This window comes from Sander vitreus, chromosome 7, assembly GCF_031162955.1.
Source record: "Sander vitreus isolate 19-12246 chromosome 7, sanVit1, whole genome shotgun sequence".
Classification (NCBI taxonomy): Eukaryota; Metazoa; Chordata; class Actinopteri; order Perciformes; family Percidae; genus Sander; species Sander vitreus.
The window spans coordinates 560041-572540 of NC_135861.1; the positions used below are offsets into that span (position 1 = coordinate 560041).

At 43.4% G+C, this 12500-nt stretch overlaps 1 protein-coding gene across 1 annotated transcript in view; it reads right to left on the reverse strand.

Annotated features, from left to right (window-relative positions):
* Positions 1 to 5002: 5002 nt before the first annotated feature.
* Positions 5003 to 12500, reverse strand: part of LOC144520166 (leucine-rich repeat neuronal protein 1) — a 32129-nt gene continuing 24631 nt past the window's right edge. Inside the window, exons 11-14 of the mRNA XM_078253832.1 lie at positions 12426 to 12500; positions 9732 to 9922; positions 6494 to 6652; positions 5003 to 5613 (exon numbers count right to left, since the gene is read on the reverse strand). The exon at positions 12426 to 12500 is cut by the window's right edge and continues 61 nt beyond it. Of these exons, the coding sequence (XP_078109958.1) occupies positions 5119 to 5613; positions 6494 to 6652; positions 9732 to 9922; positions 12426 to 12500 (920 nt within the window). The 3' untranslated portion in view covers positions 5003 to 5118. The remainder of the gene's footprint in view (positions 5614 to 6493; positions 6653 to 9731; positions 9923 to 12425) is intronic.

A 12500-nucleotide genomic window follows, 5' to 3' on the forward strand; every position in this document is an offset into this window, starting at 1 on the left:
CACACACACACCTTTAGTTACAGTTGGTGCTCAGTGTTGAGTAATAATCATATGAATTAATAATAATCAATAATATAACAGTTGTCTTCAAATATAGAGTGATACACTTTGTACAAAATACCCTGCATATTAAAGTTGAATCTAAGTGACACGAGGAGTGTGTGATGTCATGGTTTCCGGTTGGTTGTTGGGTCCGATCGCCACCGGAGGGCGCCGCTGCGTTTCCACTCTGAAGGTCCAGACCGATGATGTGATAATAACGTCATAACTTCATAACAACCATCACTAATAAATGGTAAACACACCGCTAGTTCAACCCTATTTATAGTTATGTGGCTGTTATCAAATGATGAATGATAGACAAAAGTTTACTAATAGTTAACGGAGCCACACGGAATCAGCAGACGCAGTTTTCTGCAGATTTGACAGAAATCTAAATAAAACACATCTCCACCCAAAGCAGAAATACAGTCCGCTAAATACGGCAGATTTTCACTCTGAATCTCTGCTGAAAACTGTAAAACAAATATATAATATATATATATATAATTCTGCAGATCCGGTTCACTTTAGGAAAAGAATGTGAATGTGCCGAGCAGAAAACTTCCTTTTTTGTTAAGTTTCGGGACATTTCTAACATCCAAAAATCTATCAAAATACAGAAAAGCAGCTGATATTAACAGAAAACTTCTTCGTTATTAACACGGAATATTAACCCTTGTGTTGTCTTCCCGTCAACCATGCAACGTTTTAGTTTTTCTGAGCCAAAAACGTTTTGGTCGTCTTTTTCGTCACCGTTGTTGCTGTTTTTGTCACTTTTTTTTTTTTTGACGTTTTTTTTCTTCACTTATTCCGATCTTATTGTCGATTTTTTTCTGCGTTTTTTTTCTTTTTTCTGTGATGTTTTTGTCATTTTTGCCCCCACTTTTTGGTCACTTTTTTTTCAACGTTCTTTTTTCAAATGTTATGAAATTGAATAACACAAGAAATCCAAATTTCTGATGTAGAAACTTTTTGAAAATGGGTCAAATTTGCGCGCCCGGTTAGCTCAGTCGGTGGAGCGGGCGCCCATATGTAGAGGTTTGCTCCTCGACGCAGCGGGCCCAGGTTCGACTCCGATCTGCGGCCCTTTGCTGCGTGTCGTCCCCCCTTCTCTCTCTCCTTTCATGTCTTCTGCTGTCCTATCAAAATAAAGGCTGAAAATGCCCAAAAAATAATCTTAAAAAAGAGAGATCTCCAACTATCTAGGGGTGACCTGGGACAGTCTGCATGAATTAAAAAAAGTGACAAAAACATCAAAAAAATTGTCGAAAAATACCCCAAACGACAACCCAGTTTTGATTTTTTGGGTGGGGGTGGGGTTGTTTATCATTGTACACATCTTAAGTATTTGTCTACCAAAATGGTTTGTAACCCGTCCATAAACCCTGAACTACGGAGCGGCTCGAAGGACTAAATCACACAACGTGTTTGCGTCAAATACACGAGTGGCGTCAAAAGGTATTTGCGTTCATTCGTTATTATCCAACATGCGGACGCTTCGTCAGGTGCCTTTGGCGTTTGTTATTGATGCTCCTTTAGCGTCAGATCTTAACGCACTGGGTCGGGACTACTGGCGTCACTTTTGACGCAGTTATGTTTAGGAAAAGATGGTGTTTGGGCTTATAAACGGTATGTTTACGTGACACGTAGGACAAGAACGGGACAATCCCCCGACCAATCGGCTATCCTAACCTTAACCCTTGTGTTGTCTTCCCGTCGACCATGCAAATGTTTGTTTTTCTGGGTAAAGTCAAAAGTCTTTTTGTCACTTTTTTCAACCTTTTTGTCCACATTTTCCCAATGTTTTATTTCGGCACCTTTTGAAGGTTTTGTGTGTTTTTTCCCCCCACGTTTTTGAAGCTTTTCCCAACATTTTTGTCATATTCTTTTATTAAAAAATGCTATGAAACTGAATAAAACTTGTGAAGAGTGTTGTAGGGAGCCATCCACGTTAGTTCTTTTGAAAATTTGGTTTAAAGAAACCCACATATCTGATAAAGAAACTTTTTGAAGTTTTGACCCGAGGACAACAGGAGGGCTACTAGAGGTCAATGCCTAACCCCAAACAATCGGGCTGCTTTGTAGGGCGGGGTTTGCCTAGAAGTTGCGTGGGATCCATAATAACGCCTCGTTACCGTTGTCACTCTTAATACTACGTCATCTTACAGCGCCGCAGTCGTGCTGCTGCTCAGCGCTGCCGCTCAGCGCTGCTGCTCAGCGCTGCCGCTCAGCGCTGCTGCTCAGCGCCATGCGTTCCATACAGACGCTGAAGAGGGATTTTTGCGTCGTATCTGACGCTGAAAGACTCTGACCAAGAGTCCGTATATTACGAGTTGGGAATGAGAACGGGTTGTATTATCACGTTCATTTTTTAACAGCCTTAACTATCAGTTTACCATGTATTAGTGCCGGTTATTATAAAGTGTTACCATCATTATTTTCTCCATTTATGTCCATCTTAACTTTCTCTGGACGCCAACGTAACGTCTCGTATTCTTCGGCCAACAATCCGAAACCGAAAGAGATTCAGTTTACTGAGATATATTAAGCTCCTCGTGGTGGAGAAGCTGCGTCTTTATAACAGCATATCATGTAAATATTATATATATATATATATATATATATATATATATATATATATATATATATATATATATATATACACACACAACAGAATATATTCTTTAAAATGCCCAGAGGATCCTTTGGGGTATTGCGTTCCTGAAGTGTTTTGGTTGACAGACAGTTGAGGGAATATTTGGCTAAAAGTCCGAAAAACGACAAACCTGCAAACTGATCGATCAGCACTCGGGGGTCATGACTAGCCTGGCTCCGCCCCCCCTACGTACTGGATGTAATGTACCAGAGTGTGCAGTGTGTTTCTGTCCAGTGAGAACATACTGAACATGTGCTGATTGAACAGTTTGCAGGTTGTCGGACAGACGTGGTTTTATACAAACATTTCTTAAATATGAGTGCAAAGGCATGCAGCAGCACCTGCCTCCGCCTCGCAGTGCAACGTCACCAACAGCTAAAAAAAAACAGACAAACTGCAAAAAAGAAGTCAGTGTTGCAGGATATAAAACAGAGACTACAACTCTGTGTTAGCGGACAAACAAAAAGCACAACGTGGTCACTCTTAGTGTCCGTGCACACGGTGTCGATAAAGTTCTTCACATGGACGTAACGGTAAAACAAAGAGAGTAAAATAGAAAAGTGATGCATTCATGCTACGTCAAGTAAAGTGAAGTTTCCGGAAGATTAAAGGTCCCGAATTCAGACGGGAAGTTAGTTAGTTTTGGTTTGAAGCTGAACTGAAATGTTTAAACTGCTGACGGAACAGGAAGGAACCTTCGTTTGATTTATTATATAACTTCTGTAACTGCTACGGAAGCGTAATGCATTCCCTGGAAAAACACAACAGCCCTGTTTTTAGTTCACAGTTTACGATCTCGTTATGTCAGAAATTTGGAAAAAGTGAAAATTGGAAATTCGGAAAAAAAGAAATTCGGAAAAAAAGAAATTTGGAAAAACTGAAATTTGGAAAAACTTAAATTTGGAAAAACTGAAATTCTGAAAAAACTGAAATTTGGAAAAAACCGAAATTTGGAAAAAACCGAAATTTGGAGAAAAAAAAAAGAAATTCGGAAAAAACTGAAATTTGGAAAAAACTGAAATTTGGAAAAAAAAGAAATTTGGAAAAAACTGAAATTTGGAAAAAACTGAAATTCGGAAATTCTGAAAAACTGAAAATCGGAAAAAACAGAAATTCGAAAATTTTGAAAAACTGAAAATCGGAAAAAAACTGAAATTTGGAAAAAACTGAAATTTGGAAAAAAAACTGAAATTTGGAAAAAACTGAAATTTGGAGAAAAAAAAAAAATTCGGAAAAAACTGAAATTTGGAAAAAAAACTGAAATTTGGAAAAAACTGAAATTCGGAAAAAACAAATTCGGAAAAAACTGAAATTCGGAAATTCTGAAAAACTGAAAATCGGAAAAAACAAATTCGGAAAAAACAGAAATTCGGAAATTTTGAAAAACTGAAAATCGGAAAAAAACTGAAATTTGGAAAAAACAGATTCGGAAATTCTGAAAAACTGAAATTCGGAAAAAAAGAAATTCGAAAAAAACCGAAATTCAGAAAACAAAAAAAAGAAAAACGCAATTCGGAAAAAATAAAATTCGGAAAAAAGTGAAAACAGCTCTCTTGTGTGAAGCTTTGTTCAGGCGAGCCTACTTCTACTCGAGTGTTCAATGTCTTGGAAGCAAATACGTCCCGAGATAGTTAACTCGTAAAAAACAGGGCTTTTTTGTTTTCAAGTGAATGCGTAACGCTAACGGTTACCTTCTCTGGTTTAGATAAGAGGACCGAAAACGCTCCTGTGTGTCCTATTAGAGGGAGGAGGGGTGGGACAAAGGACCGATATTCTCGTATGGTTTTGGAGGACTGGTTGGTTATTTTCTTTAGCTTTGAAAAGTTTGAAGTTCCTGTCCAGCAGGTTTGAATGCGGGACCTTTAAAGTGAAATAATCTGTACGGCTGCGTGTTAGTGCTGCGATCACGTTCATCTGATTAAACTAAATTACAATAATTAGATGTTTGTTTTGCTAACAGTACACTTACTGTCAGTGTGCTCCGAGACGGAGGGAAGAGGACAGAAGAGAGGATGAAAGGAAGGAAAAGAGCCGAAACAGTTCAGCTGCCAGACGTCCTGTTTAAACCAGCCGGCGGCCCAATAACCGGCCCCGACCCGCAGTTTAAGAAATGTGACCATTTTACGATGGCTGCTCCTCCGGTTACTTAGTCATTAATTTGACATAATAAGTAATTATTATTTTGAGATACGTCGCTGTTTTGAGTGTCAGATTTTTGTTATTATGTAAAGAAATGTCATTATTTTGAGAAACTAAGTCAATACTTTTAAATAAAGTTTCTCATAATAATAACAAACAGGATCTTTTTTTTGGCAGGAATGTGCTTCCATAGCCGCATCTGTTTCTGTCTTTGCTGGTAACTTTCATCCAGTTTCTCTCCGTCCCTCCTTAAAACCCTCCAACGTCTTTCTTTTCTACTGCTACCACATGTACGTCTTGGTGGTGTCGATCTGACTCCCCCCCGCCTCCTCCCCGCCCTCCCCGGCCTCCCTCTCCTCCTTGTCCTTCTCGGCCTCGCTCTCCCACAGCGTGATGAGCGGTGGGTAGAGCTCGTTCAGCGGGATGGCGGCAGTGGCGTGCTGCATGTACTTCTTCAGCGAGTGCCCGCAGGACTTGTGCTGCTGCACGCGGCGGCCCATGTAGACCACCAGCAGTGCCATGATGGACAGGGCGAACATGGAGCCCATGACGGCCGCCAGCGCCACGCTGCTACGCCGCGAGGCCACCAGCTCCACCGAGAAACCCGCCTCCCTGGTGGTGACGTTCAGGCAGGAAGTGTAGAGGGGGGAGGGGGAGGAGGAGGGGGAGAGGGGGGAGGAGGGGGATGGAAGAGAGGAGTAGACGGTGAGGCAGACGTGGTACTCGGTCGCAGGAAGGAGGTGAGTCAGATTATACTCCTGGACATCTACTGGGACCTGGAGAGAGAGGGGGGGGGGGCGAGAGAGAGAGAGAGAGGGAGAGAGAGAGAGAGAGAGAGAGAGAGAGAGAGAGAGACAGAGAGAGAGAGAGAGAGAGAGGGAGAGAGAGGGTGAGAGAGAGAGAGAGAGAGAGAGAGAGAGGGAGAGAGGCAGAGAGAGAGAGAGAGAGGGAGAGAGACAGAGAGAGAGGGAGAGAGAGAGAGAGAGAGAGAGAGAGACAGAGAGACAGAGAGAGAGAGAGAGACAGAGAGAGAGAGAGAGACAGAGAGAGAGCAGAGAGAGAGAGAGAGAGAGAGAGAGAGACAGAGAGAGAGAGAGAGAGAGAGAGAGAGAGAGAGAGAGAGAGAGAGAGAGAGAGGGAGAGAGAGAGAGAGAGAGAGAGAGAGAGAGAGAGAGAGAGAGAGAGAGAGAGAGAGAGAGAGAGAGAGAGAGAGAGAGAGAGAGAGAGAGAGAGAGAGAGAGAGAGAGAGAGAGAGAGAGAGAGAGAGAGAGAGAGACAGAGAGAGAGAGAGGAGAGAGACAGAGAGAGAGAGAGAGAGAGAGGGAGAGAGAGAGAGAGAGAGGGAGAGACAGAGAGAGAGAGAGAGAGAGAGAGAGAGAGAGAGAGAGAAGGGTTATTACAGACTCATGGTGTGTGTCCATTGTCAGCGCCATTTCTACACTTCCCATCATTTCTATGGGAGCAGCCGTGCAATGCATTCTGGGAGCATTGCGGGAACTTTGGAGAAGCGGGGCGTCGAGTCACCCGCTCCTCATTTGCATAAAGTTGAATCCAGCCAACTGTATGCAAATGAGGAGCGGCCGGCTGTCCCACTGTTATTACAGACCCGTGAACTAACCGCACACAGGCGTAGCGTGCGAGTGTGGATGTGTTCACCTTGGCGGTGTAGCTGATCTGAGGGTTGTCAATGTGCACGGTGGCGCTGGTCCACCGGGTCAGAGGGAGGGGGCCGTCCTGCTGGTTCTGACCCACAGACGAAGCTCCTCCGCTGGGATACAACTTCCACTCCAACACCACCGACTGGGCGCGCACAATCTGCACAGGAAACAGGAAGCAACCGCAAATCTCATGGGTTTAATGGTTGTGGCTAGAAGGGATACAGCCACGGACGTACCGTAAGCTACACATAATCTTATATTAATATATATTAGTGCTGTCAAACGATTAAAATATTTAATCGCGATTAATCGCATTAATGTCATAGTTAACTTGCAATTAATCACACATTTTTATCTATTCTAAATGTCCCTTGATTTCTTTTTGTCCCATTATTTTTTCTCATTTTAAAGCTCTTATCAACATGGAAAAGTGGATCGGCTTGCTTTGTGCTTTTGTCGCCTGGCTTTGACGAGGGAGCGGAGATTGGCATCAGCTGTATGCTTGGCCATCAGCCGTATGCTTGGCTATCAGCTGTGTGCTTGGCCATCAGCTGTGTGCTTGGCCATCAGCTGTGTGCTTGGCCATCAGCTGTATGCTTGGCCATCAGCTGTGTGCTTGGCCATCAGCTGTGTGCTTGGCTATCAGCTGTGTGCTTGGCTATCAGCTGTGTGCTTGGCCATCAGCCGTATGCTTGGCCATCAGCTGTGTGCTTGGCCATCAGCTGTGTGCTTGGCCATCAGCCGTATGCTTGGCCATCAGCCGTATGCTTGGCCATCAGCTGTGTGCTTGGCTATCAGCTGTGTGCTTGGCCATCAGCTGTGTGCCTGGCCATCAGCTGTATGCTTGGCCATCAGCCGTGTGCTTGGCCATCAGCCGTGTGCTTGGTCATCAGCCGTATGCTTGGCCATCAGCTGTGTGCTTGGCCATCAGCCGTGTGCTTGGCCATCAGCCGTGTGCTTGGTCATCAGCCGTATGCTTGGCCATCAGCCGTGTGCTTGGCCATCAGCCGTGTGCTTGGCCATCAGCTGTGCTTGGTCATCAGCTGTGCTTGGCCATCAAGTGGTTTTTCAGACTGGACGTGCTGCGATGATAGCTCAGTTCACAACGACAAAACACACAGATCACTTTGGTCTTGTCAGTGGAACCATTTGGCAACTTTTTAAAAGTAAACTTTCCATTCAGAATCTTATTGGCATCCATGTTGGCATCTCACGCTCGCCATCCACTCAAAACGTAACGTTAGCCTACTGTGTGTGCGGCGCGCCTGTTGTTGTGTTTCCGGTCTAGCTAGATCCGGTGTGGTGTTGTAGTTTTTCTAACGCTACTAGTTGTTGAGCATGTGAAAAAAACTACAAAGTTTGCTAGGCCAAAAAGAACGTTAATCTCGCGATAAGAAAATTTACGCCGTTAAAATGGGTTTGCGTTAACGCCGTTAATAACACGTTTAACTGACAGCACTATTATATATTAATATAATTTGAATACTTTCATGCAGGAAACACATGTTCCTTCCTTGGGAGTGTTTAAATCCCAACAAGTTGGTGCCTAAACTTAACTGTTGTCGTGGCTGTATCCCTTCTAGCCTCGACCCTGTTTAATGGATCAGAAGTAGGGTTGGGATCCGAAACACTAACCCTAAATGACAAGATGGCAGATTAAATATAAAAGTCTCTCGTAGGAATACAGTTTGTGAGACTGCCCTCTAGTGTTGTGGGAGTTTGTTTTACTAAATATAAATATTAGGAGAGGTAGGGAGGTGCAGATTTGTACACAATCTTGTAGGGTTGGGTACTGAAACTGCTTCCTAAACGGTTTCGGTGGCACCTAAATGCCTGCGCTGCTCCGAAATGGACGTTACAGGCAACAGAAGCATCATTGCACGTGATGCTAGTTAACACTACACTTAGCAGCAGGTAACGTTAGCCTACTGTTAGCTAGTAACTGGCTTAAAGACGCAGTAGGTAAGACTTATAAAACTAACTTTCTGTCATATTTGCTGAAACTGATCCTATGTTCTAATAGAACTACATGAAGCAGCACCATCAGGGCCAGGGGGGGTGTCTAACTGTTCAGATGCACCAATCAGGGCCAGGGGGGGTGTCTAACTGTTCAGATGCACCAATCAGGGCCAGGTGGGGTGTCTAACTGTTCAGATGCACCAATCAGGGCCAGGTGGGGTGTCTAACTGTTCAGATGCACCAATCAGGGCCAGGGGGTGTCTAACTGTTCAGATGCACCAATCAGGGCCAGGGGGGGTGTCTAACTGTTCAGATGCACCAATCAGGGCCAGGTGGGGTGTCTAACTGCGTGTCAATCACTGACTCATGCACACGCATTCATTCTCCCTTGTGGGGGGAGGGGCTTAGGAGACCGTTTTGGGCTTTAGTGGAAAGGGGGGAGGGACTGAGAAGTTGTCGATGTTCAAATTATTTGGCTTCACAATCCTACCTACAGCACCTTTAATCATGGTTAAAATGCTGACGGCTAAACGGCCTAATGTGTGGCTGTATTTCACTGGAACGGATTCAGACAGAGACGTCCAACAGTCTGCAGCTAAAGACACAGAGGAGACTAGCTGCACTTTGAGACACCGTGGACACAACACAGACGGTACATTTGTCCATTTGGCCTTAGCAATAAACAAGCAATTCTTTATTGTCTCCAACTGTTGTTTTTTGTATCGGTTCAGGCACCGTTTAGGCAACGGGAACTTAGTATCGTTTTAGCACTAATATCGGGAAAAACCCAACGATACCCAACCCTAATCAGAAGTGAGACTTAGCGTGTATTTTTAATAATAATTAATAATGAATACTTTATTTCGAACAACATACAAAAGAATAAACAAAAAACATAAAATACAAGACACAAAAGTAGTTAAAATAAATAAATACTACTAATAAAAAATGTAAAAATTCTGAAACATTTCAGAGTAGGAGGAAGCACAATGCTTTTTGGGTCCTACTCTTTTTTTAATTACAAAAATAACCCTTATCAAAGTGTTTTCAATCTATCGTTTTTCAATAATAATCATAAAAGCAATAAAAAGTTACGAACGTAACTACGGTTCTATGAATCCTGGATGACCGATGTCAGTAAGGATGAAATAGAACATGTATTTATATACATGTATACATGTTATATACAGACGTTCCCTACACAAAGATACAATATATGTAAAGTACACATAAAACAACAGATGTAACAGAAATATATAGAAACACATTCAAGGTACCTTCGCCAGCACCACCAGAGAGGCTGCAGCGCTGGACAAGTTCCCCAGCCATGGCTGCTCTCTGCTGGGCTCACCGCCCCACCGGATCCCCTCGCCCAACCACGATCCCACAGACCCCTGGGAGTCCACCAACACCGAGACGCTCTTCGTGTCTGCGCCTTCCATGTTCCAGGCTACGCAGGTATACACACCTGAAAGAGAGAGAGAGCGAAAGAGATGCAATGTTAAGGGGCATTTTCAGTTTTTTAGTGACTAATGTGGTCCAGTATTAAGTGAGAACCCTGCAACCGGCAGCCATGAACTGGGCTGCAATGTAACCCTATAGGACAGAAATAACTGTATGCAGCTCTATTGATATCGGTAATTGTGCGTGCGTGTATTAGCTTTAAAATGCATCGTTTCCTTGTCCCAAGTCAACAGAAGTCAGCATTAAGGGAGGAGACAGGACCCAGCTAAAAATATGATCCAGAGTACCAAAAGTTAGGTTTCACCTGGTCGGGGTCCGAGGCTGCATCTCTGCCGCAGTGTGTGGTCTGCAAGGAGGTGCTAACAAATGACAGCACCTCCACCTACTTGTGTGAGTGTGGGTTTTCTGCACTGACCCTGATTAAAAACAAATATAGATCAAGGCTACAGGTGGAGTACGACTTGCGTTTATTTCTCTCTGCAGTGCAGCCCCGCATCGAACACCTCTGCGCATCGAACGCGCGGCCTCATTGTTCCCACTGATATGGACGATTAAAGTTAAACTCAAAGTTGTTTTGTGAATGCATGTTATTGGTTGGGCCGTAGAGTCGATGCTGCTCTTGTAGAGTAAGTGACGTGAATGGCGCATTTTGTTTGTTGTTGAAATCTGAGGTTTAATGTGGCTGAAATCGTTAATGTTATCCTTAATGTGATGAAAAATATGTGACTCTGTTCCATCTGATAACATGCCTTTAATGCAGTTGACTGTTAAATGTGATGTGTCCCGTGAACAAACAGCGTTGTCATTCATTGATCTGAGAGCTGACTATTGTGCTGATTTTGTTAAAATGTGCGCGTAAGGCCCAGACACCGACCGATTAAATCCTCTCTTTTGCAGGAACGCCCTGATCACATTCCCACAGTTGCACACATTCACACCTGGAAGCTGCCTAGCACAACTACAGTCTGATCTGCTGGCCACTGAGCAGCTCCACTGGAGCGGTTGGGGTTAAGGGAGTCCTGTTGGTCTGGGGATTGGACCGACAACCTCCCGTTCACAAGCTCTCTTCTCTAACCTCTAGGCCACCACTACCCAATGTAAAGGGGTAACACATGTTAAGCATGTTTTGCTGACTTGTGGATAGGCCCACTGATGATGATGAAAAAGTTGTGGAAATAAAATGTCTTCAAATACAAATATAATATAATATATATACATAATATAATAATATAATACAAATATTAAAAAAACAATATTTACTCATCATTGCCTGGAACACACAAAAGATGGCATTTACTGCAGAGGCGTGTGTGGTTTAGGGCGGGTGGACGGGATTTTGGGGAAGGGGGGGCTCAGCTGTCCTTACCTACTCTAAGGGGAGGCTCACATTCACCCAATTTGAAAACCCCTGCTATAGGACAAATGTTTTTAGTCAGCTTCCCCTAAAAGTTGTGTTGTTGCTGCTGACAGACTCAGATTATTATTCTAAGTGTCTGACAACATTATGAAAGGATCCCTACAGAGATAGACCTTTTAGTTAAAGAGGAAGATCCTTTTAGTTTAACATGAAACAGCCCCGAAATCACCATCACCAAACCCACCAGACTCCATGTAAATAATCAGGACTTTTAGCGTGTATAGAGCCAGCATATCTCCACCAGACTCCATGTAAATAATCAGGACTTTTAGCGTGTATAGAGCCAGCATATTTCCACCAGACTCCATGTAAATAATCAGGACTTTTAGCGTGTATAGAGCCAGCATATCTCCACCAGACTCCATGTAAATAATCAGGACTTTTAGCGTGTATAGAGCCAGCATATCTCCACCAGACTCCATGTAAATAATCAGGACTTTTAGCGTGTATAGAGCCAGCATATCTCCACCAGACTCCATGTAAATAATCAGGACTTTTAGCGTGTATAGAGCCAGCATATCTCCACCAGACTCCATGTAAATAATCAGGACTTTTAGCGTGTATAGAGCCAGCATATTTCCACCAGACTCCATGTAAATAATCAGGACTTTTAGCGTGTATAGAGCCAGCATATCTCCACATGTAAATGGGTGAATTAAGGGTTTATTTCAACCAAACCAGAGTGGTGATTGTTGGAACAGTGGAAAGATGAACCAAGACGGCTTTTGATAGTTTTATTTAGTTTCTGTCCACTTTGAATGAAGTGTGTTTTACGATGATAAAAGTCCTGATTATTTACATGGAGTCTGGTGGGTTTGGTGCCTTTTTAATGGGCCTTTTTTTGGGCCTTTTTAATGTTAAACTAAAAGGATCTTCCTCTTTAACTAAAAGGTCTATCTCTGTAGGGATCCTTTCATAATGTTGTCACTTAGAAGACACTTAGAATAACAACCACGAACCCAGACGGCTTTTAGTTTTATTTTGTTTCTGTGTACTGTGAATGAAGTGAGTTTTAGGATGATGCAGATGATAGTTGTTGGAACAGAGAATTGGGATGCAGGCCGGATGTGAACCAGCAGCTCCGACCGACCTGTGTCTGACGGCTCGGCACGTTCGATCACCAGCGCTCCGGGCTCCGACACACGATGCTTCTTCTTCTTCCTCC